Source organism: Diabrotica virgifera, chromosome 6, assembly GCF_917563875.1.
Source record: "Diabrotica virgifera virgifera chromosome 6, PGI_DIABVI_V3a".
NCBI lineage: Eukaryota > Metazoa > Arthropoda > Insecta > Coleoptera > Chrysomelidae > Diabrotica > Diabrotica virgifera.
In genome coordinates this window covers 38,249,918-38,276,707 of record NC_065448.1, presented here as the reverse complement: position 1 = coordinate 38,276,707, position 26,790 = coordinate 38,249,918, and the positions used below count along the sequence as shown (strand labels likewise).

The following is a 26,790-nucleotide window of genomic DNA, read 5'->3' as shown; positions in this document are numbered from 1 at the left end:
TTCACCCTTAAAAAACCAAAAGCGTACAACGGCTCAATATAGAAAATGAACTAGAGAGTGTAATGAGCCTAATCCCAAATTTTTGTACAAATCGATGCTGGACGAAAAAATTGCGAAGTTTTGCCATTTTTTCAGCTTCATTTCCTCGACTATAAGTATTAAAATTAGTTTAATATTTAAATAAAATATAAATAAACTTTTAAAGTACATTATATCAACTTCGTTAAAATCACATAATATGTAATAGAAGTATAACTTCTTACGAGCGTACAAAGTACACACACATTCTTTTTTATTTCTTAAGCATTCCCTATACCTAACTGCTTTAATTTGTGCTTAATTGTTAATCGCACCAACAATCTTAACTTCGATGGTATTTTGACAGTTCAACCATTATTGGCAATTTTATAATATGTATTGTATAACATTATTGGCAAATATGTATTTATTTCCAAAAATTATTTGTGATTGAATATTTTCACGGCCAACCTAATACAATTTCACATATTTTGTATTGCAATTAATGTTTTGCTTGAATCACCAATAACTCACAAATTAAAGCAGTTAGGTATAGGGAGTGCTTAAGTAATTAAAATGTACCATAAAGCAACATTTCATTACAATACTAAAATACAGGGTGTTCCATTTAAGAAAACTCAGGAAATACTCATTCCGTGTTTCGACCAACCCTGTATACTAAAACGAAAAATTTAGCTATACTAATAATTGTTAACAATAGAAGACTATACTAAAAATTATTTGAACATAAATAGAGTTTATTATGTCAAACTACTACAAGCCTACAGGGTGTGAATGTTGCTACGAAATTAATAAGAAAACGTAATTATCTTTTAACCTACCCTGTATATTACAAAACCTTATATTTAAAGAAAGAAGAAATCGAGGAGAATCCAAAAATGTAAAAATATACAGGGTGTCCCATTTAAAAAAACGAAGTTACAATCCACTTCCGGTATAACCGGAAGTAGCAAAGAGACCAAAATATTTTCATTAAATAGTTCACACCTCAAAACCCCTGTATAACAATTTTCATGATTTTCTTACCTTTAGTTCTCGAGATATTTCTAATAGGCCCTTCTATCTGCCTCACCCTGTATATGTGCGCTTAGTTGGTTTTACACGCAACAGAGCTTTGATTTTATGGAAGTAAGTAGCGATATATTGTTTTGTTTGAAAATGAAAAGTTGGTTAGGTGTAACTTATTTGTTTATTATACAAATTATCTGCTGAATTGTAAATCGTATCATTTATTGAGTTTTACCTGTATGTAGAACGTAAAAATCTGAGAATTTCGGTATACTTAACTCAATATTTTAAAATTTGTCATTTATCTGGTTTTCGCAGTATACCGACGATTTGTATTATAACAACAACAAAATGTTTATTATATATTTTAAAACTATTTTAGTATTTTTTTGTCCACTTTGTATATACAGAATGAGTTTGAGGTATTTATGGAACGCCTCAATTATCTCGGAAACGACTTGCACAATTTTTATAAATTTTAGTGAGTAAGGGTTTGCGGCCGATATTATGTGGTAGTTGTATTGTTGTCATATCTTCCGTTTTTCTGGAAATTAACTTTCTTATTTTAAATGGGACACCCTGTATATTTTTGTGTTTTTAATAAATACTGATTATTGTTCGTGTAATACTCCCTATACACAAATACCGTAATTTCGGAGTTATTGCTATATGTATTTATTTTTAATGTTAAAAACAAATTTAAAATAAATTATAAAAATCAATTTTTGTGGCCCGGGAAGACATTATTTTAGGTTTCTTGGATCAGTGGTAACAAAAAAGGCATTTTGTAATTTTTCTCTAAAGTTGGTCGTTTTCGAGTTTAAATTCAAATTTAAACAGTATATAAAACGTATTATTAATTAAGCTTATTAATCCTTTATTATTAATTGAGCTTATTAAACTTATTAAAAATACGAAAAATGTCGATTTTGAAGGCTCAAAAACATAACTAAAAATCTAATTTGTGAAATTACGAAGTGCCTAAATTCAACTTCAAACCTTCTTCTATCAGTTCCCCATAAGAATTTTTGGCGTGTTTTATTAAACATTGTTTTTTAATTTCTAATGAAGCGCTTATGAAAGGGCAGGCGATCGGGCTGCATTAATAACTAATAGACTAGGTTTTAAAATGAAATAAGCCAAAATTTCTTATCGCTAACTAATAAAATAAGGTTTTAACTTGAATTTAGGTACTTCATAGTTTCAAAAATAATATTTTTTATTTGTGTTTTTGAGCATTGAAAATCGTCATTTGTCGTTTTTTCTTTAAATTGTTTAATTCGAAATCAATCAACTTAGAGAAACATTACAAAATACCTTTTTTGCTCTCAATTATCCAAAGAACCTAACATAATAATGAAGAAAAGAAAATAATCGTTTTCGTTTTGATTCAATTCGAGTCTCTTGTCATCCTCTGACACCGTGTTATATTACTGCATATATTAAAATATCTGCAGCAGAGTGTGGTTAGACTGTCCTCTAACGGGGAATGACGAAATGAATAAAAATAAATTTCGACCACGAGTTAGTATTCTGTTAACCGAGATACGATAGTACCAAGCGGTGCCGCTAGGAGAAACACTCCAACAATGCGTCTCAGATTACTTTAACGAAACGTGGTCATTTTGTACTCTAAACCGAGTAAGGTATGAAAAAGAAAAGAAAATAATCGTTTTCGTTTTGATTCATTTCGAGTCTCTTGCCTTCCTCTGACACCGTGTTTCGGGGTCTCACGAGGATGTCACACGGTGTCAAAGGATGGCAAGAGACTCGAATTGAATCAAAACGAAAACGATTATTTTCTTTTCTTTTTCATACCTTACTCGGTTTAGAGTACAAAATGACCACGTATCGTTAAAGTAATCTGAGACGCATTGTTGGAGTGTTTCTCCTAGCGGCGCCGCTTGGTACTATCGTATCTCGGTTAACAGAATACTAACTCGTGGTCGAAATTTATTTTTATTCATTTCGTCATTCCCCTTTAGAGGACAGTCTAACCACACTCTGCTGCAGATATTTTAATATATGCAGTTCTTCTTCGTTTCGAGATGATTCAATTCAGTCTACTTGCATAGCCTCTTTGATAAGGGGTAGAGACCCCGAAACACGGTGTCAGAGGATGGCAAGAGACTCGAATTGAATCAAAACGAAAACGATTATTTTCTTTTCTTTTTCATACCTTACTCGGTTTAGAGTACAAAATGACCACGTTTCGTTAAAGTAATCTGAGACGCATTGTTGGAGTGTTTCTCCTAGCGGCGCCGCTTGGTACTATCGTATCTCGGTTAACAGAATACTAACTCGTGGTCGAAATTTATTTTTATTCATTTCGTCATTCCCCGTTTGAGGACAGTCTAACCACACTCTGCTGCAGATATTTTAATATATGCAGTTCTTCTTCGTTTCGAGATGATTCAATTCAGTCTACTTGCATAGCCTCTTTGATAAGGGGTAGAGACCCCGAAACACGGTGTCAGAGGATGGCAAGAGACTCGAATTGAATCAAAACGAAAACGATTATTTTCTTTTCTTTTTCATACCTTACTCGGTTTAGAGTACAAAATGACCACGTTTCGTTAAAGTAATCTGAGACGCATTGTTGGAGTGTTTCTCCTAGCGGCGCCGCTTGGTACTATCGTATCTCGGTTAACAGAATACTAACTCGTGGTCGAAATTTATTTTTATTCATTTCGCCATTCCCCTTTGAGGACAGTCTAACCACATTCTGCTGCAGATATTTTAATATATGCAGTTCTTCGTTTCGAGATGATTGATTCAATTCAGTCTACTTGCATAGCCTCTTTGATAAGGGGTAGAGACCCTGAAACACGGTGTCAGAGGATGGCAAGAGACTCGAATTGAATCAAAACGAAAACGATTATTTTCTTTTCTTTTTCATACCTTACTCGGTTTAGAGTACAAAATGACCACGTTTCGTTAAAGTAATCTGAGACGCATTGTTGGAGTGTTTCTCCTAGCGGCGCCGCTTGGTACTATCGTATCTCGGTTAACAGAATACTAACTCGTGGTCGAAATTTATTTTTATTCATTTCGTCATTCCCCTTTAGAGGACAGTCTAACCATACTCTGCTGCAGATATTTTAATATATGCAGTTCTTCTTCGTTTCGAGATGATTCAATTCAGTCTACTTGCATAGCCTCTTTGATAAGGGGTAGAGACCCCGAAACACGGTGTCAGAGGATGGCAAGAGACTCGAATTGAATCAAAACGAAAACGATTATTTTCTTTTCTTTTTCATACCTTACTCGGTTTAGAGTACAAAATGACCACGTTTCGTTAAAGTAATCTGAGACGCATTGTTGGAGTGTTTCTCCTAGCGGCGCCGCTTGGTACTATCGTATCTCGGTTAACAGAATACTAACTCGTGGTCGAAATTTATTTTTATTCATTTCGTCATTCCCCGTTTGAGGACAGTCTAACCACACTCTGCTGCAGATATTTTAATATGTGCAGTTCTTCTTCGTTTCGAGATGATTCAATTCAGTCTACTTGCATAGCCTCTTTGATAAGGGGTAGAGACCCCGAAACACGGTGTCAGAGGATGGCAAGAGACTCGAATTGAATCAAAACGAAAACGATTATTTTCTTTTCTTTTTCATACCTTACTCGGTTTAGAGTACAAAATGACCACGTTTCGTTAAAGTAATCTGAGACGCATTGTTGGAGTGTTTCTCCTAGCGGCGCCGCTTGGTACTATCGTATCTCGGTTAACAGAATACTAACTCGTGGTCGAAATTTATTTTTATTCATTTCGTCATTCCCCGTTTGAGGACAGTCTAACCACACTCTGCTGCAGATATTTTAATATATGCAGTTCTTCTTCGTTTCGAGATGATTCAATTCAGTCTACTTGCATAGCCTCTTTGATAAGGGGTAGAGACCCCGAAACACGGTGTCAGAGGATGGCAAGAGACTCGAATTGAATCAAAACGAAAACGATTATTTTCTTTTCTTTTTCATACCTTACTCGGTTTAGAGTACAAAATGACCACGTTTCGTTAAAGTAATCTGAGACGCATTGTTGGAGTGTTTCTCCTAGCGGCGCCGCTTGGTACTATCGTATCTCGGTTAACAGAATACTAACTCGTGGTCGAAATTTATTTTTATTCATTTCGCCATTCCCCTTTGAGGACAGTCTAACCACATTCTGCTGCAGATATTTTAATATATGCAGTTCTTCGTTTCGAGATGATTGATTCAATTCAGTCTACTTGCATAGCCTCTTTGATAAGGGGTAGAGACCCTGAAACACGGTGTCAGAGGATGGCAAGAGACTCGAATTGAATCAAAACGAAAACGATTATTTTCTTTTCTTTTTCATACCTTACTCGGTTTAGAGTACAAAATGACCACGTTTCGTTAAAGTAATCTGAGACGCATTATTGGAGTGTTTCTCCTAGCGGCGCCGCTTGGTACTATCGTATCTCGGTTAACAGAATACTAACTCGTGGTCGAAATTTATTTTTATTCATTTCGTCATTCCCCTTTAGAGGACAGTCTAACCATACTCTGCTGCAGATATTTTAATATATGCAGTTCTTCTTCGTTTCGAGATGATTCAATTCAGTCTACTTGCATAGCCTCTTTGATAAGGGGTAGAGACCCCGAAACACGGTGTCAGAGGATGGCAAGAGACTCGAATTGAATCAAAACGAAAACGATTATTTTCTTTTCTTTTTCATACCTTACTCGGTTTAGAGTACAAAATGACCACGTTTCGTTAAAGTAATCTGAGACGCATTGTTGGAGTGTTTCTCCTAGCGGCGCCGCTTGGTACTATCGTATCTCGGTTAACAGAATACTAACTCGTGGTCGAAATTTATTTTTATTCATTTCGTCATTCCCCGTTTGAGGACAGTCTAACCACACTCTGCTGCAGATATTTTAATATATGCAGTTCTTCTTCGTTTCGAGATGATTCAATTCAGTCTACTTGCATAGCCTCTTTGATAAGGGGTAGAGACCCCGAAACACGGTGTCAGAGGATGGCAAGAGACTCGAATTGAATCAAAACGAAAACGATTATTTTCTTTTCTTTTTCATACCTTACTCGGTTTAGAGTACAAAATGACCACGTTTCGTTAAAGTAATCTGAGACGCATTGTTGGAGTGTTTCTCCTAGCGGCGCCGCTTGGTACTATCGTATCTCGGTTAACAGAATACTAACTCGTGGTCGAAATTTATTTTTATTCATTTCGCCATTCCCCTTTGAGGACAGTCTAACCACATTCTGCTGCAGATATTTTAATATATGCAGTTCTTCGTTTCGAGATGATTGATTCAATTCAGTCTACTTGCATAGCCTCTTTGATAAGGGGTAGAGACCCTGAAACACGGTGTCAGAGGATGGCAAGAGACTCGAATTGAATCAAAACGAAAACGATTATTTTCTTTTCTTTTTCATACCTTACTCGGTTTAGAGTACAAAATGACCACGTTTCGTTAAAGTAATCTGAGACGCATTGTTGGAGTGTTTCTCCTAGCGGCGCCGCTTGGTACTATCGTATCTCGGTTAACAGAATACTAACTCGTGGTCGAAATTTATTTTTATTCATTTCGTCATTCCCCTTTAGAGGACAGTCTAACCACATTCTGCTGCAGATATTTTAATATATGCAGTTCTTCTTCGTTTCGAGATGATTCAATTCAGTCTACTTGCATAGCCTCTTTGATAAGGGGTAGAGACCCCGAAACACGGTGTCAGAGGATGGCAAGAGACTCGAATTGAATCAAAACGAAAACGATTATTTTCTTTTCTTTTTCATACCTTACTCGGTTTAGAGTACAAAATGACCACGTTTCGTTAAAGTAATCTGAGACGCATTGTTGGAGTGTTTCTCCTAGCGGCGCCGCTTGGTACTATCGTATCTCGGTTAACAGAATACTAACTCGTGGTCGAAATTTATTTTTATTCATTTCGTCATTCCCCGTTTGAGGACAGTCTAACCACACTCTGCTGCAGATATTTTAATATATGCAGTTCTTCTTCGTTTCGAGATGATTCAATTCAGTCTACTTGCATAGCCTCTTTGATAAGGGGTAGAGACCCCGAAACACGGTGTCAGAGGATGGCAAGAGACTCGAATTGAATCAAAACGAAAACGATTATTTTCTTTTCTTTTTCATACCTTACTCGGTTTAGAGTACAAAATGACCACGTTTCGTTAAAGTAATCTGAGACGCATTGTTGGAGTGTTTCTCCTAGCGGCGCCGCTTGGTACTATCGTATCTCGGTTAACAGAATACTAACTCGTGGTCGAAATTTATTTTTATTCATTTCGTCATTCCCCGTTTGAGGACAGTCTAACCACACTCTGCTGCAGATATTTTAATATATGCAGTTCTTCTTCGTTTCGAGATGATTCAATTCAGTCTACTTGCATAGCCTCTTTGATAAGGGGTAGAGAGAGACCCCGAAACACGGTGTCAGAGGATGGCAAGAGACTCGAATTGAATCAAAACGAAAACGATTATTTTCTTTTTTTTTTTCATACTTTACTCGGTTTAGAGTACAAAATGACCACGTTTCGTTAAAGTAATCTGAGACGCATTGTTGGAGTGTTTCTCCTAGCGGCGCTGCTTGGTACTATCGTATCTCGGTTAACAGAATACTAACTCGTGGTCGAAATTTATTTTTATTCATTTAACATAATAATGCCTGCCCGGGCCAAACAAATTGATATTTGTAAAAAAAAATTTCCGAAAAAAAAAATATTTTTTTTGGGGTTATGTACACAACTTACGGATTCATAAAAAATAGACATGTTTTGTAAAAGCCTCAATTATGCGTGCGAATTTTTTGAAAGTATAAAATTAATAGCATCCCGTCTAAAAAAAAATAAAAACGAAAAATGTAGTTTTTGATAGTGGGTGAAGGGGACAGGGGGTGGTGTTTATATGTTTCCTTTTAGGTTCTACTACATATTTAAGTTATAGAGTCTTATGGTGCCTAAAATGATTAGCAAATTTCACCTATACCGCTGCTTAGTCTACGTTGTTCTAGTGTTTTTTCTGTTTGTCCTTCCTGGTGCTCTTCATTGTCTTGCATTTCAATAACCTTTAATTTGAATATTACATTTCTTTGTTTTTACATTAATTTTCTCTTGAATCCAAATGTTTTTATTATACTACCATCCTCAATTAAAACGCGGTATCTGCAAAAAAATTGAAAATCGAGTTTTTGCTATATATGGTTTCCTTGTGACCTTATTTATGCTTCGGCAATGTCTGAAACCCGTATAATTTTATTTACTACCAAAATAAACAAATTGAAATATTCCGTATGTGCATATAGAGTCCTGAGAAAAAACTTTGAGAGCCGATTTCTCGGTTTTAAGTTGGCTGCACATACCGCGTTTTATTTGAGGACGGTAGTATAGTCAGTTTGATTTTTAGGTTGTCTTCAAGAGAACAAGATGGAAGTTGTGGAGACACTAACTGAACATTCATCGCAGGAAGAAAATTACATGAATCCACACGCGGAAGGAAAAACATTAAATAAAAATATGAAAGTCGGGACTGGAAAAAAACCTTACAAGTGTGAAATCTGTTTTAAACAATTTAGTAAAGGGAATTTAAAAGTACATTTGAGAGTGCATACTGGAGAAAAGCCTCACAAATGTGAAATTTGTTTTAAACAGTTTATTACGGCAAGGCATTTGAAAGTACATTTGAGAGCGCACACTGGAGAAAAACCTTACAAGTGTGAAATTTGTTTTAAGCAATTTAGTAAAGTAGATAATTTAAAAGTACATTTGAGAATACATACTGGAGAAAAACCTCACAAGTGTGAAATTTGTTTTCAACAATTTAGTCAAGCAGGGAGTTTAAAAATACATTTGAGAGTGCACAGTGGAGAAAAACCTCACAGGTGTGAAATTTGTTTTAAGCAATTTAGTAAAGTAGATAATTTAAAAGTACATTTGAGAACGCACACTGGAGAAAAACCTCACAAGTGTGAAATTTGTTTTAAGCAATTTAGTAAAGTAGATCATTTAAAAGTACATTTGAGAGTGCATACTGGAGAAAAGCCTCACAAATGTGAAATTTGTTTTAAACAGTTTATTACGGCAAGGCATTTGAAAGTACATTTGAGAGCGCACACTGGAGAACAACCTTACAAGTGTGAAATTTGTTTTAAACAATTTAGTCAAGCAGGAAGTTTAAAAATACATTTGAGAGTGCACAGTGGAGAAAAACCTCACAGGTGTGAAATTTGTTTTAAGCAATTTAGTAAAGTAGGTAATTTAAAAGTACATTTGAGAGCGCACACTGGAGAAAAACCTCACAAGTGTGAAATTTGTTTTAAGCAATTTAGTCAAGCAGGGAGTTTAAAAATACATTTGAGAGTGCACAGTGGAGAAAAACCTCACAGGTGTGAAATTTGTTTTAAACAATTTAGTCAAGCAGGGAGTTTAAAAATACATTTGAGAGTGCACAGTGGAGAAAAACCTCACAGGCGTGAAATTTGTTTTAAGCAATTTAGTAAAGTAGATAATTTAAAAGTACATTTGAGAACGCACACTGGAGAAAAACCTCACAAGTGTGAAATTTGTTTTAAGCAATTTAGTAAAGTAGATCATTTAAAAGTACATTTGAGAGTGCATACTGGAGAAAAGCCTCACAAATGTGAAATTTGTTTTAAACAGTTTATTACGGCAAGGCATTTGAAAGTACATTTGAGAGCGCACACTGGAGAAAAACCTTACAAGTGTGAAATTTGTTTTAAACAATTTAGTCAAGCAGGAAGTTTAAAAATACATTTGAGAGTGCACAGTGGAGAAAAACCTCACAGGTGTGAAATTTGTTTTAAGCAATTTAGTAAAGTAGGTAATTTAAAAGTACATTTGAGAGCGCACACTGGAGAAAAACCTCACAAGTGTGAAATTTGTTTTAAACAATTTAGTCAAGCAGGGAGTTTAAAAATACATTTGAGAGTGCACACTGGTGAAAAACCTCACAAGTGTGAAATTTGTTTTAAACAATTTGGTCGAGCAGATAGTTTAAAAATACATTTGGGAGTGCACACTGGTGAAAAACCTCACAAGTGTGAAATTTGTTTTAAGCAATTTAGTAAAGTAGATCATTTAAAAGTACATTTGAGAGTGCATACTGGAGAAAAGCCTCACAAATGTGAAATTTGTTTTAAACAGTTTATTACGGCAAGGCATTTGAAAGTACATTTGAGAGCGCACACTGGAGAAAAACCTTACAAGTGTGAAATTTGTTTTAAACAATTTAGTCATGCAGGAAGTTTAAAAATACATTTGAGAGTGCACAGTGGAGAAAAACCTCACAAGTGTGAAATTTGTTTTAAGCAATTTAGTAAAGTAGGTAATTTAAAAGTACATTTGAGAGCGCACACTGGAGAAAAACCTCACAAGTGTGAAATTTGTTTTAAGCAATTTAGTAGAGTAGTTAATTTAAGAGTACATTTGAGAGTGCATACTGGAGAAAAGCCTCACAAATGTGAAATTTGTTTTAAACAGTTTATTACGGCAAGGCATTTGAAAGTACATTTGAGAGCGCACACTGGAGAAAAACCTTACAAGTGTGAAATTTGTTTTAAACAATTTGGTCGAGCAGATAGTTTAAAAATACATTTTAGAGTGCACACTGGTGAAAAACCTCACAAGTGTGAAATTTGTTTTAAACAATTTGGCCGAGCAGATAGTTTAAAAATACATTTGATAGTGCACACTGGTGAAAAACCTCACAAGTGTGAAATTTGTTTTAAGCAATTTAGTAAAGTAGATCATTTAAAAGTACATTTGAGAGTGCATACTGGAGAAAAGCCTCACAAATGTGAAATTTGTTTTAAACAGTTTATTACGGCAAGGCATTTGAAAGTACATTTGAGAGCGCACACTGGAGAAAAACCTTACAAGTGTGAAATTTGTTTTAAACAATTTGGTCGAGCAGATAGTTTAAAAATACATTTGAGAGTGCACACTGGTGAAAAACCTCACAAGTGTGAAATTTGTTTTAAACAATTTGGTCGAGCAGATAGTTTAAAAATACATTTGAGAGTGCACACTGGAGAAAAACCTCACAAGTGTGAAATTTGTTTTAAGCAGTTTAGTAGGGCAAGTGATTTGAAAGTACATTTGAGAGCGCACACTGGAGAAAATCTTATCAGTGTGAAATTTGTTTAAAACAGTTCGCTCAAAAAGCTCATTTAACTTATCACATGAAAGGTCATACCTGAGAAAAACCTTACAAGTGTGAAATGTGTTGTAAGCAGTTTAGTGAAGCAGGTACTTAAAAATACATTTGAGAGTGCACACTGGAGAAAACCTTACATGTGTGAAATTTGTTTAAAGCAATTTATTAAAGCAGTGTGAAATTTGTTTGAAGCAGTTCGCTGAAGAAGCTCATTTAACTTATCACATGAAAGGTCATAACGGAGAACAACCTTACAAGTGTGAAATGTGTTGTAAGCAGTTTATTACGGCAAATGCTTTGAAAAAACATTTGAGAGTGCATAGATAAATTAATAGATATAAATAAATAAATTTGACTAAGGCGGCTGCACAATTGCCCGGGAACGGAAACGGAAAAAAAGTTAACCTCTACGTAAATTAATGTTTAGTTGCACAATAACCAAGAACGAGAAACTGTCCGGTAACGTGAACGGGAAAGTTGTCCATGTTTCAACTTTCTCGTTCCCGTTGTATTCCCGGAACCAATCAGAAGGCAGGATTAAAAATTCTGTCAAATGTCCAATAAAAATTTGTTATTCAGTGTGAGTAACCAAGTTTTAGTTACAAGTTTGATACATATATTTTGCATTAAAATGAATGACGAACTATTGATTTCTTTATTGGAAAAATGTCCTCATCCGTACGATTGATGCAGATCATAATGTATGATAGCATAAATATTTGAATGATATGCTTTTTATATTTATGCTGAAAACCCTTTGTGATTGCACACATATTGTGTAAATTAGTTGCAAGATCATAAAGAACGAAAATATAAAAAGCTCGTCATCAAATAAATCCATATTTTCAGAGTTACCAGACATCCTTTTTTAATAAAATTAGAAAAAAATCGTCCCACAAAATTTATTTTGAGAAAAAAAATTAACAGCTCAAGTGACAGTGACATAAAACAGCTGTTTACCATTTAATTGTGAATCTGCTGATGCTTTCAGTTTCCGTTCTCGTTCCCGTTTCTGTTCTCGTTCCCGGTCAATTGTGCAGCCGCCTTTACACTTAAATACACAGAGTTTAAAAAATGTATAAATCCAATCAAAGGTACCTACAGTTTTAAAATTATGACAATTACATAAAAGTAACAAAACAATAATTAGCAGGTGCACTACTTACATAAGTTTATATAGGTCCATTTAGATATGTTAGTTCCACGTACTATTCATAAAATCGTTTATTGTGTACGTACGGTTTTAATTTACACAAAAAGCTTACAGTCTGCCATATCATCGAGATAGGGCAGACAGTTAACCTCAGAATTGTGATCTCTGAAACAAAAAAAATCGTATGGCATTTGAAAAAGGTATGTTTCTTACGTGACAATTTACCGCAGTTAGTGAAAAAATCCGCAAAAAAAATGTTTGAAAAAATTTTGTGAAAAAATTACCCTTTTTTTCAGTTTTTCATGGTGAAAAATATTGATTTTATATTTTTTGTTCAAATTGTAGTAAATTATCACGTAAGAATCCTTCCTTTTTTAAATGCCGTACGATTTTTCTGTTTTAGAGATCCCAATCCTGAGGTTAACTGTCCGCCATAGGAACAACTATTTTTCAAGGCCTCGACTTTTGCGCCCTCTACAATATTAGTGTACGTGCATAAATGAAAAAAGATATATTTTTTGTACTCTCTAACGCCCGGTTTCATAATCAACTTAAAGTGAACATTAACTAAAGTTCACTTTAATGTGTAATTTGTTCACTAATTTATTACAATTCCATTGATAAAGGTACCTACCAACTTAATTAAAGTCCACTTTAACTTTATTATGAAACTGAGCGTTAGTTAGATATTAATATGTAAAAAGTTTTATCTTTTATGTTAATTTTTAATAAAGGTTCTGAGAAAAAAATGCTTATTTTTGATCTTGCTAAAGTCTACTAGTACCTTAAAAAGACATTTGAGAGTGCACACTGCTGACAAACCTCACAAGTGTGAAATTGGTTTAAAACAGTTCGCTCAAAAAGCTCAATTAACTGGTCACAGGAAAGGTCATACCTACGGTTATTAGACATTTAAGGTCCTTTTCATGGGCATTTTTCAGTGCGTTACAAATGATAGAAAAAAAGGTAAGTCCGTGATAATACACATTTTTAACATTTTTTTCTAACATGGCATTTTAGTTAAATCTGACAGTTGTCTCATTCTATTTGCAATTTGGCATAAAAACAAATCAATTGTGTTTATTGCATTTATAAAATGGTATTTTCTTTGATTTGTATAGTCTTATAAATTGTACAGATTATATTCGTAGATATATTATATAATTCGTAAATATTTTTTTTTCGATTATAGCGTCATTTATCGACAACTAAAAAAATGTTATAAATGTCTGTAATCACCGACGTGCCGTTTTTTCTGTCACATACAATTTAATGAGTTGGAAAGAAATCGAAAAACTGTGACGCACTGAAAGATGCCTATAATGAGAAAAAGAATACTACGGTTGCCTTGTCCGACGGTGGTGGGAGACTCATTTTTTTTTTATTTTACGTCACAACAATACACAATCACATATTTTTAAATGATTTTCGATCATTGAATGTATTATTGTGTATGTATATTATTCGTGTTTGTATTTATTTGTGTGTGTGTGTATAATTTTGGTGTTGTTTCCCGTAAAAAACTTATTTTGAATTATTCATGAAGCTATTTATTATTTATGTAGTTGTACATCGTACCTGTTGTAGGAGCTTAAATAAGAATATATATATTTATAAGATAGGTTAAAACGTTAAAATTTCATTATGTATTAACGTAATAATAATGTTGATGACATTTTAGAATGCCAGGTACAGGCTGTAGTGTGGCCAAATTTATTACCTATTATTTAAATTCTTACAATAAATTATAGAAGTAATTCTAATTCACATAATCCTAGCTGACCTCTAAGGATGGTATGTATTCATTAGTTAATCCAGTATTAATGGAAATTCAGCGACAAATTTTAGTGTAAAATGGAGATTGAAGTCCTAGATTTCCGTAAATATTACATTAACTGTTGGATAAATATAAACAGTTTTCCATAATTAGGTATTATAATCCTCTAAACATCTTTATTTCTTAACTATCTTGACTATTTTCCATATATCAAAGACATAAAAATACCGATTAATCGATTAATCATATTACGATTCAAATTACAGTATAGTCGTGACGTAATCGCACCCTTAATGTTCATTGGTTAGTCGATCTGGTCAACCGTAGTAAATGTCCAAGAACCGTGGATCATACCGGAGAAAAACCTTACAAGTATGAAATTTGTTTTAAGCACTTTTCTAACCCATGTATTTTAAAAAATCATTTAAGAATATACGCTAGAGAAAAACTTTACTATTGTAATATTTTTTTGAACCCGTTTAGTGAATCACGTAACTTGAAAACATTTGACACTAGAGAAAAGCCAAACAAGAAATGATTTTAATACGCCAGTTAATGAGAGCAGAACAGGATTTTACCTCCGAATTATATCCTAATGCATGGATTTTAATGAAATTTTGGGAATAGCCTCTATACTTATCTCATAATTCAAAGTCTACATGGAACATGGGGGAACATGTGTTCAAACAATTTCCATAAGAGCCTATTTTTTGCTTTATTGGAATCACTTCAGGATATATGGTAGGGCGGCCCAAGCGGGGATTTTTACAGTTACTCGAGCGCGTCATAAAATCACATGGGGAGAAATTTTGCACCCTGTAAATGTACCCCTACCATATATTGGATCTTGAATACCATGGAGTTCATTATTAAGGGGGTTCGAAAAAAATATATCCTCAGAACAACTCGAAATCATCAGATTAAGATAAGGTCAGTTAAGTACATGCAGAACAGCGTATATTTAAAAATCTGACGGTTTGAGCGGGGGTCGTAAGGAAATGGGTGAGTCACAAAGTTTCACAAGAAAAAAGCGAAAATAAACGTAAGATCGAAAAACTAAAAAATACTTGTTCAATATTTTTCAAAAATCTATAGAATGATACCAAACACGACCCCCACGGAGGGAGTGGGGGTTACTTTAAAATCTTAAATAGGAGCTCCCGTTTTTTATTGCAGATTTGGTTTCCTTACGTAAAAATAAGTAACTTTTATTCGGTACATTTTTTTAAATTATGGATAGATGGCAATATCAATTGGAGACGCTGTGTCTAGGTACACGCTAACGTGTATGCAAATAAAAAAGTTAGTACCTATAATAAATCAATGTGTATATAAAAGTATATTTATATTCAGGTAGGCAAAATAAATTAATTGACATGACTAGCACAATACACTGTTAAAATAAAAAATGAATAACCATTTTCAATTTCGTTGCAAAACGAAAATATAGCCGAACCATATTCTAGCCCAATCAGAGAGTGCAGCAAGCACCTCTACCGGTTTAGAAACTTATTATTCTCTCATCAGGAGGCACATATGCTGCTCTCCCTGATGCAACCAAGACAAACCCCAGCGTGCAGTCCCGGATTGCAACGAACGAAATGGCATAGATGCCCTAGCGGCAACTGCTAGCAAAAAGATTAAGTTTTCACTCTAATAGCATATAAAACAACATAATGCTACTCTACACCCCACCAGAATGAAAACAATGGGAACCTTCTCTGGTTACACCTCCTACAGATGTATTTTCGTTTTGCAACGAAATTGAAAAGGGTTATTCATTTTTGATTTACATTTACTCTGATTGGAGTACAAAGGGAACCATTCTCGTTGGAACTTTACCGCGCTGAGCAGATGGGACGTGAATTGTAGAATTCCCTCATCTTCCTTAGTCTCAGCATCCGTATGGCTTGCAAATTGTAGAAGTCTCGGAGGTGTAACCAGAGAAGTTTCCCATTGTTTTCATTCTGGTGGGGTGTAGAGTAGCATTATGTTGTTTTATATGCCATTAGAGTGAAAACTTAGTCTTTTTGCTAGCAGTTGCCGCTAGGGCATCTATGCCATTTCGTTCGTTGCAATCCGGGAATGCACGCTGGGGTTTGTTTTGGTTGGATCAGGGAGAGCAGCATATGTGCCTCCTGATGAGAGACTAATAAGTTTCGAAACCGGTAGAGGTGCTTGCTGCACTCCCTGATTGGACTAGAATATGGTTCGGCTGTATTTTCGTTTTGCAACGAAATTGAAAATGGTTATTCATTTTTTATTTACATTTACTCTGATTGGAGTACAAAGGGAGTTGGAACTTTACCGCGCTGAGCATATGGGACGTGAATTGTAAATTGTAGAATTCCCTCATCTTCCTTATGTCTCAGCATCCGTATGGCTTGCAAATTGTAGAAGCCTCGGAGGTGTAACCAGAGAAGGTTCCCATTGTTTTCATTCTGGTGGGATGTAGAGTAGGATTATGTTGTTTTATATGCCATTAGAGTGAAAACTTAGTCTTTTTACTGTTAAAATAACTTTCATGCGTAAGTTAATTATACCAGTTTATAAAACAATGGTGTTGTGTTTATTTTTATTTATACAGGAAAGTTGAACTTATTACGATTTTCATAGAAAATTGGTTATAACTTTGTAAAAACTTTATATTTTTGTGATGGGGAAGTTAAGAAGGTTTCGAATATAAAATAAAATGTAGGGTGTTCCATTAAAAAAAAATAAGTTTGGTCTGCCACTATGTTATCTACAGTGGCGGCTCGTGCTTTTTACAATAGGGGAGGCTATACCTAACTGTAAAATATCTAGACAAATTTGCACTAGCAAAAAAATGCGCCAAAAAATGTAATTTAAGGCCCCATCTTTTGACCATTTTTTATTTACATTTCATAATATCATCCTAATTCATAATTTCATGATATCATTTTAAAAATAGTTAGTCTAATAGTAAAAGTTTAATACCAAAGTTTGTGTCGTTTATTTGTTAACAATTCCATCTATTTGTAAATAGATACCTATGCATATCAAAATAAATACAGATTTGAAGTTTTGCAGTCCATACATAATGAAGCTTCAAATTTTTTAAGATACCTACTCAACTGAATTTTTTTAATTCTAAACGCGGCCTACTGCGAATTCAAAAACACGATAAATTACCGATATTTTGCTTAGAGTTAGAGATATCGGAAAAAGTTATTTGAGCAAGTTGTTCCAAATATTATTATAACCCCACATACCAAATTTCATAACAAAATTCGCACTTTTAGATTTTTCATTATTTTTAGCCAGGACCCTAAAATTCGTTGTCCCGAGACGCACCCAACCACCCAACGGAGCTGAGAATCTACTCTGCCTCCCTTGGTATATCTCCGGGCAGCGTGTGATGGCGCCGTAGATGCCACTGTAGGAGACCGGGCCTCCTTACACGCCTGCTGCGCTGCACGGAGCATTAGCAAGGGAGAATGCTGGGCTTCTCGGCTCCGTTCGTGCATCTCGGGATAACCCAGGGTCCTGCCTACAATAATATGTAATAAAACTGAGACGCGATCATGCGTTCTAATGCTAATGCGTAATGCTCCGTACGTATGGATAAATTAGTGATAATATGGAATTCACACGTTGTATAATAGTGAGAGTAATTGTTGTTTTCGCGATTCATGATAAACAAAACATTATAGAGTGTGTAAAAAATTTATGGGGAGGCTGAGCCTCCCTTGCCTCCTCTGACGAGCCGCCACTGGTTATCTAACATTCTAACTAATTTTGTAATGTGAAGCTCAAAGTTTGCCACAATTTTTGTTACTAACTTTTATTGCTATTTATTACTATATATTGCTATTTATTACTAGGTATATATTACTATTTATTACTATAATGGCGGATCTACTGAGCTTTATCACACTAATCAATCGCCCTGTATATTTTATCTTAATACTTCTGCTACCCACGAATTTTTGTCTCTTATCTTTTTCATACTATTTCAGAATGTTGTTTTTTTAATGGCCTTGGCATAGCCAATTGACCAGACTTACAATCAGTGTTAGTTAGTAGTGAGTGTAAATTAAAAGTATATAATTGAGTTGTTTTGACTGTTATTGTTTTTTTTATTTTTTTTTATTTTTTATTATCTATTTTTAGTCGATTCTTTTTTTAAGTTTTGTTTTTTAATTGTCTTATAATATTTTTTTTGATGTAGTATATATGTATATATATTTTTTATTATTTTTTATTTTGTTTTTGTCATCTTTTGCTTACCTAGTTACATTTTTTTTTTCATTTTTTTCGTATTATATGGTTTATTACAATATTGATGTGTTCGCAGATTGCTTACAAGTTTCGTCTTAATTCTACAGTTAGTGTTCTGCATAATTGGACAAGGTATGGCATGGGAGAACTACAGAAAGGCCCTGGAATGTTCCCTAAAGGATATGGGGACGACCATTACTATGGTGGTTCCAAATCTTAAAAGGAAAGATGTCTTTGACAGAACAAGTAAGGAATAAAGTAGATGTTAAAAATTGCGGAGTAGAAATTAAAACTCTAAAGGAAACGGCGAAGGGAGATCTTAAATTGAAAATAAAAGGAGAAAGAAATAAAATACAAGACTTAACTGAAGAGATAGCGAGCAAAACGGGAGTAGAAGTTAATTCCAAACGCCTGGACAAAACGCTGATCATATATGACGTAGATAAAACTATGGATGACGAAGAGGTCATTGGAGCATTGAAGGATCACTTGGGGCAGAGAAAAGCAGATCTAGTAACAATTCTGGATAGAAAGGCGGGATATAGCGGTGGTCAAACAGTAATAATTACGACAAACACAAAAGCAGCCCAAACCCTAATAAATAAGAAGTGGGTCAGAATAGGGTTGGTCACTAGTAAAATTATGGCGCCCAAATATAGGCCAAAGAGGTGTTATACTTGCTTACATTTTGGACACACAAGAAGTACATGCAAAGAAAGAAAAGGGGGAGACAAGTGCCTTAACTGCTGGAAAGAAGGTCACGATGCGAAAAACTGCCAAAACACCTTACTGCGGAATATCAACAGCGAACACAAAAAGGACACAAACGACCGTCGGGAGTACAAAAAATTTTTTAATGAAGATAGAACAGCCATATAACAAAGCGGGGGTGTAGTCAGCCAATAAGTTCAATCCAACAATAGGTTTGTTCTAGCAAACAGTCAAACTAGTCAGAAACCGTCAGCAAACAGTTGGTCAGTGAGAGAACATAATACAGTCACCAGTGCTATCCCCTCTACTCTCGCTGGTCGACTATTCGCTGATGGTTTCAAACCGTTTGAAACTGATGCTAGAACAAACCTATTAGCATTTAAAGGGGTAGTAATACTACAAGCAAACCTGGGGAGATGTAGGTCGGCACATGACATACTCACGTTAAGAGGGGAAGAAACGTGGGCGGATCTAGTAATAGTATCCGAACCCAATAAGAAGATAACAGCTAAAGAGATGGATTGTACACAAGAAGCAAGACGTAGCAGTCTATATTAGAAACAGAGAAATAGGAATAAGAACATGCTTAAGGAAGGAGGGATTTGTGGTCCTGGACCTTGGAATGTTCGTCCTGGTGGCGACCTACACCTCTCCTAATATCACACTCAGGGAATACAAGAAAGTAGTGGACGACATAGCTAGTCATGCAAGAGGGAAAAAGATATTGATTATTGCGGGTGACATAAATGCTAAATCTGTGCTATGGGGAGCACCACAAAATGATCGCAGAGATATGTGGAATGAGGTAATACAAGAAATGAACCTATCGGCCCTTAATAACGGCAAACCAACCTTTGTCAAAATACCATCGAAGTTAAGATTGTTAGTGCGATTAACAATTAAGCACAAATTAAAACAGTTAGGTATAGGGAATGCTTAAGAAATAAAAAAGTACTGTGAAATATCATTTCATTACAATACTAAAATATAGGGTGTTCCATTTAAGAAAACTCAGAAAATACTCATTCCTAGTTTTGACCCACCCTGTATACTAAAATTAAAAATTTAGCTATACTAATAATTGTTAACAATAGTAGACTATATTAAAAATCATTTGAACTTAAATAGAGTTTAATATGTCAAACTACTACAATCTTACAGGGTGTGAATATTGCTACGAAATTAATAAGAAAACGTAATTATCTTTTAACCTACCCTGTACAATGTTACAAAATCTTATATTTTAAGAAAGAAGAAATCGAGGAGAATCCAAAAATGTAAAAATATACAGGGTGTCCCATTTAAAAAAACGAAGTTATAAGCAACTTCCGGTATAACCGGAAGTACCAAGTAGATGAAAATATTTTCATTGAATAGATCAGTCTTCAAAACCCCCTTGTTCCAATTTTCATAATTCAGTTGCCTTTAGTTCTCGAGATATTTCTAATAGGCCCTTTATCTGCCTCACCCTATATACTGACGGATCCAAGTTGAATGTAAACGTAGGCTGTGCTTTTTATGACGCAAACTCTTCCCAATATATATATATATACCGCTGAAACAATTGCCATAGCAAAAGCATTTAGTCCAGTCCAGAAACACACAGAATCATGTTATATTATCTGACAGTAAAAGTGAAGTTGACTGAATAACAAACATGAAATCATCGAAAAACCTTACTAACATAGAGGCAGAAATGTTAAAACTGAACTTTGAAGCAACAAAACAAAGGAAAACAATAACTGTAGTGTGGATTAGAGGACACTCAGGAATAAAAGGTAATGATGTAGTAGATACACTAGCCAAATCAGCCACTGACACAGGATACAATCTAACCACCAATATTGTTCCATCTACAGATCTTACCTCCAAGTTTACTTCACATTTAAAACAATTGTGGCAGCAGGAATATAATTCATGAGGATTATATTTGATGAGGGATTATTGATTGATATTTAACGATGTGAAGAGTAACTATAATATTGTCCTGCTTTTTGTTGAAATTAAGTAGTAATAACAGTGAATTATTAGCTGTATTTCATACCTACATGTGGCTAAAAACCTACAGTTTCAGTTGTAAGTGATTTTGTGAAGGCAGTGCAATTGTATTTCGAGAAATCAGCGCAATTATTTTGGATTCTACATAAGAGGTTCTGTTTTTGTTATCAGGTTCTGTTTTTTATTATCACAAAGCAATTAACATCTAGAACTGTGGCCGATAAAGCTAATGGTAAATTAATTAGCTCCAACAATCGTTTTGTTAATAGTCCAGTGAAATTTTAACAATTTCGAAACTTTCATTATGGTTTTCAAGTATGGCAGGTGGATCCTGTTATAAATGCAAGACATCATGCATCTTTAAGGAATCAAGGAATGACCTATTTGGGTATCCATGTGACATCTGTAAGCGAGTAATTTGTAAAAATTGTTCATCTATATCAGCTACTGAAATCCGAGCAGTGATAATGGTAAATAGAATTGTGCCGTTTTATTGCCCTGACTGTGCTATAAACATTGTCAATTTAACAGATTTGATAAAGAGAATGAGTAATTTGGAACTGGAGATTCAAAAAAATCAGAGAGACAACAAAGATCAATTCTTGAAACTAGAACAACGTATTTTAAAATTGGAAATATGCCATAATGATAACGCCGAAACTACTGTTAGAAATAACGTGATTACTTCAGACATCGATGCCCTTAAGGAGGATATTATCAACTTAAAGAGTGCAATAGAGGATCTGACCGTAAATGGACTGAATACTGATGTTCCTGCCTCAAGTAGTAACAGCAAAGTTTCCGAGGATTCATTGGTTTCTGAACTCCAAGAACGATCCAGGCGATCAACCAATATCCTACTTTTTAATGTTACCGAATCCAACAATGACATGGAGGCTGCCACAGAAATTCTCAAAAAACTTCACCATGAACCTATTCCTATTCGCTCCGCCACCAGATTTGGCAAAAGGAATAAATTTGGCTGTAGGGCTTTAAAAATCACGGTTCCAAGCAGCTATGATGTTCAAATGGCACTCAAGGGTAGATCCAAATTAAAAGGTAGTAAGATCTTCATATCGAGCGATTTAACTAAACTACAAAGGGAACACGAACTCAAAATTAAGAACGAGCTGAAGACCAGAATCGATAATGGCGAAACTGATCTAAGGATCAAATACTTGAATGGAGTGCCGTCTATAGCTTCAAAAAACTGAAAAATCTAAAACTCAATACTCTTCCTCCCAATGGCCACAAAATCAGTGTTTATTACCAAAATGTACGTGGCCTTCGGACAAAGCTTGGCAAGTTATTGGAAAATACTCAAGGATGCTTTTATAATGTTTTGGTGTTTACGGAGACCTGGCTAACTGAGGGAATTACCGACGCCGAGCTGAACCTAGCGGACTTTAATGTCTACAGAAGTGATAGGTCATCTTCAACCAGTGCCTATTCTAGAGGAGGAGGCGTTCTTATTGCCGTATCCAAGCAATTGAATAGTAAGCATTTGCCATCTTCACTTGATATCGACCAACTGTTTGTAGCCATTATCAATGGTAACGAAACCATTATTCTCGGCACTGCATATTTTCCCCCAAAAAGTGACTCTGAGAAATTTTCCATCTTTAATGACAATGTTGACAACACAGTCAACAATTTCAATCCATCCCAACTATGCCTTTTGGGTGACTTTAATCTGCCTAATGCATCGTGGTCCCATGACAATTTCAGTTCATCAGCCACATTTAATCACCTTGCTACTCCTAACGAAAGAACATCCATTGAGATTGTCTCAAATCTATCCTGTCTGCATAATCTATACCAGATTAACGTTTGCCCAAATACCTCTCATTCTTTATTAGATTTGATACTGGTCCAAAATAAAGATATCGCCGTTGTTGAACCTACAGACATTTTAATCCCTCCTGACCAATATCATCCCCCACTGGTGTTTGAACTACCCATAACTACCAGATATAATGAGGGACTTTTACCGGAGGGTTACTATCATGACTTTAAATCAGCAAACTTTTCTCTAATTAAAGGCTATCTCGATTGTGTCAACTGGGATACTTTAATGATTGGATGTTCAGTCGATGAAATGGTTAACATTTTATATGATATTCTGTACTCAGCTATTGACATCTATGTTCCTGTTAAAAAATTCTCTTCTAGAAAATTTCCTATCTGGTACTCTTCGGAACTAAAATCGTGTATTATTAGAAAGAAGACAGCACACAGGAGACTTAAAGAGTCCAAGCTGCCAAAAACCAGTTACCTTTACAAACAGTTCTCAGAGCTCCGATCTCAGTCCCAGATACTTGCCAAGCGTGACTATTTAAACTTTACATTGTCTACTGAAAACTCTCTTCCCGGCGGTCTGAATAAGTTTTGGTCTTTTATCAATAACAAAAGAAAATCAAATGGAATTCCTTCTGAGTTATCTCACAACGGTAAAACTAGTTCATCTGGTAAAGATATTGCGAATTTGTTTGCTGATTTCTTTTCATCAGTTTATTCCTCTGTTGTTGTTGATTTCCCCGAGGACATCACTTCTTCACCCTTAAACCTATCATCATGTAAACTATCCATCTCTGACATTTACTCTAAATTGTGTAACCTCAATCCTTCTAAAGGCCCGGGACCTGATGGCATCCCATCAAGCTTGCTCAAGTACTGTGCATTTAATTTAGCTCGGCCATTATTTCTCATCTTTAACAAGTCTTTAGCTAGTGGAAGCTTTCCAAATGTTTGGAAGACCAGTTTCCTATTGCCCTTACACAAAACAGGTGACAAAAGTCTTGTGTCTAACTATAGACCTATTAGTATCCTAAACTTTATTCCTAAACTATTCGAATCACTTGTCTGCGATTTCCTTACACCCTCCTTGAACGGTGTTCTATTGGAACAGCAGTTTGGTTTCAGGCGCCATAAGTCAACTGAACTCAATTTGCTGACATATACTAACTTCTTACTGAACGCCTTGGACGAAGGACTACAGGTGGACGCCCTGTACACCGACTTCTCTAAGGCTTTCGACAGAGTTAATCACAATATTCTATTAGAAAAATTGCAGCGATTAGGGATACATGGTTCACTTCTGCTGTGGCTTAGGGAATATCTTCTGGACAGAAAACAAATCGTCAAGCTCTACAGCTATTTTTCCTACGAAATAGTTGTCCCTTCGGGCGTACCGCAGGGATCTCATCTTGGACCTTTGTTGTTTAATGTTTTTATTAACGATATAAAAGACTGTTTCCAATATGCGAAATTTCTTTTATTTGCTGACGATGTTAAGTTTTACTGCCACATTAGGAATCCACTCGACTGTTTAAGGCTTCAGTCCGATTTGAATCGGTTGAATGAATGGTGCAGCAACAATGACATGGTTCTCAACTCCTGCAAATGTTTTCACATTTCATTCACGCGTTCGAAAAGTCCTATCTCTTTCACTTACAAAATAGGTGATATAAATATCACAACAGTCACATCCATAAAAGATCTTGGAGTTACACTTGACTTTGGACTATCTTTCAATATTCATATAAGCAATATCATCTCAAAATCGCTTCAATTGTTAGGTTTTATTAAAAGATGCTCCCAAGACTTTAAGCAGTTGAGATCGTTTAAACTGTTGTACTGTGCAATGGTGAGGCCAATCGTGGAATATGCATCTTGCGTCTGGTCACCCGCCTATGAGACATACAACTGTAAGATTGAAAGGATCCAGCACCTATTCCTTAGGTTCGTTGCATTCAAAACAAACCGTAGAGACTGGAATTATATGGATCTTGAACTAGAACTTAACATTGACACCTTATCAAGCAGACGGAAAAAGAAGGACATGTACATGTTGTATATTATAAATTCAATTCACGACTGCCCTGAGCTCCTGGAGGAAGTAGGTTTACATATTCCCTCCAGAATCACACGTTCAAGATCTACGTTTCATACTCCCATCAGCAGAACTAACTTCACTGCAAATTCTTTCATCTCGAGGGTTTCTAGACAGGCAAATGCTTGCTCCAATTGTGTGGATTTCTTTGCGGATAGTTCGCGATTTTTAAAAATGCTAAAGGATTGCACCCTCTAGATTTATGTTCTTGAATATTTTAAACTTGTGATTATATATCTTTACCTGTTATTTTTACTTTTTGACTTGCTTTATTGTCGTAGTGTTTATTGTATCTTATTGTATTTTACGTATATTTTTAATATTTTGTTAGTTCTTCATATCTCCTGTAATGTTTTATTGCAATGAGTTTTGCTCGTAAATATATATAAATAAATAAATGAGTGACAGGGCTTAACTATGTCAGCCACCAAAATAACATACGGATTAACAAACGGAACTTCATTGTTACAATAAACATAATAAGATCTAATCATGCTATGACTTCTTTATATTGTCTCCGCATATTGTCTATGCGGAGAAGTTGGTGAAATGAACCATGTAATCCTAGAATGTTCAAGAAATAAGAAGATCATTGAATCATTTTTCGAAGATATGGTAAAGCTCAAATTCTGTTTGCCAACCAATCTAAATTGTATAATTTTTAGTAATAATATTAACTTATGTATTATATATAATATTTGATTGTAAATTAACATTTTACTCTCACATTGACCATACTGTTTCGAAAGCATTTAAGATGTTGGGTTTTGTATTGCGTTCATCAAAAGATTTGTCAATTCACACAATAAAAATCTTATATTGCAGTATCGTGAGATCAATTATTGAATATGCTTCTATTGTCTGGTTACCTAGTTATGCATATCAAATTATAAATATTGAAAAGGTTCAAAACAAATTTTTACGTTTCGCAGCTTTTAAGATGGGTTTAACAGTTAGAAATTATACTTATGACAATATATTAATGAGATTAAATTTACAAACTCTTGAACGCAGAAGAGTCATATTGGATATTTGTTATCTTCGCAAAATTATCTCTGGTGTTATTAACTCCGAAGAATTGATAAGTCTTGTATACTTTAATATACCTACTAGATTGACACGAAATCCACAAATATTCAAGGAACAACGACATGCTACAAATTATGGTCAATATGCACCAATTAGTAGATTGACCCTGTATGGAAACAAGTTTAGTCATGTAATAGATCTGTTTGGTTCTTCAGTTTCCTCTATTAAACAAGAATTCGGGCGTCTTGAATTTTGAATTTAAAAAATTAAATAGATTTAACTGTTATAGTTGATTCAGTTGTTTTCATCATTTACAAATAATTTATATTCTTTTTTATTTTTTATGTTTGTGTTTTATAGTTGTAGTTTTACATGTATCTAATTTTTATATTTTCATTATTATGACAAAAGCTCTGCTTTATTGTATTTTGTATGTATTGGGTTTATCCCGTTAATAAATAAATAAATAAATATATCGATGTTTGTATAATCATTTAATTCCTTGCAAAATGAAATTGTAAAAAACTAACACCATTGGAAGCAATTCTGCTATACAAAATATTATTGTAAGTGTGTTCACGAAAAAATTAACATATATAAAATATACACTCACGGGCACAAAATTCCGCCATCCAAAATTTTTGATTAAGTTTGACAATCTATAACTTTCTTATTTATGCTCGGATTTTCAAGATTCTTGCATCAGTTTGTAGGTACAGGTATTGATGTCATTTGTTATTATTCCGGTAAAAATT

The 26,790-nt window shown here is 34.6% G+C and overlaps 1 protein-coding gene across 2 annotated transcripts in view; it reads left to right on the top strand.

The window, feature by feature from the left end:
• Window positions 1–26,790, top strand: part of LOC126886868 (zinc finger protein 664-like) — a 93,384-nt gene that overhangs the window by 51,807 nt on the left and 14,787 nt on the right. The window contains exon 2 of one of the 2 annotated variants that reach the window (XM_050653988.1): window positions 8,465–13,574. The exons of the other annotated variant lie outside the window; for it this stretch is intronic. Within the exon in view, the coding sequence (XP_050509945.1) occupies window positions 8,465–11,223 (2,759 nt within the window). The 3' untranslated portion in view covers window positions 11,224–13,574. Of the gene's footprint in view, window positions 1–8,464; window positions 13,575–26,790 lie in introns of those variants that run through there. 2 annotated transcript variants of the gene reach the window in all.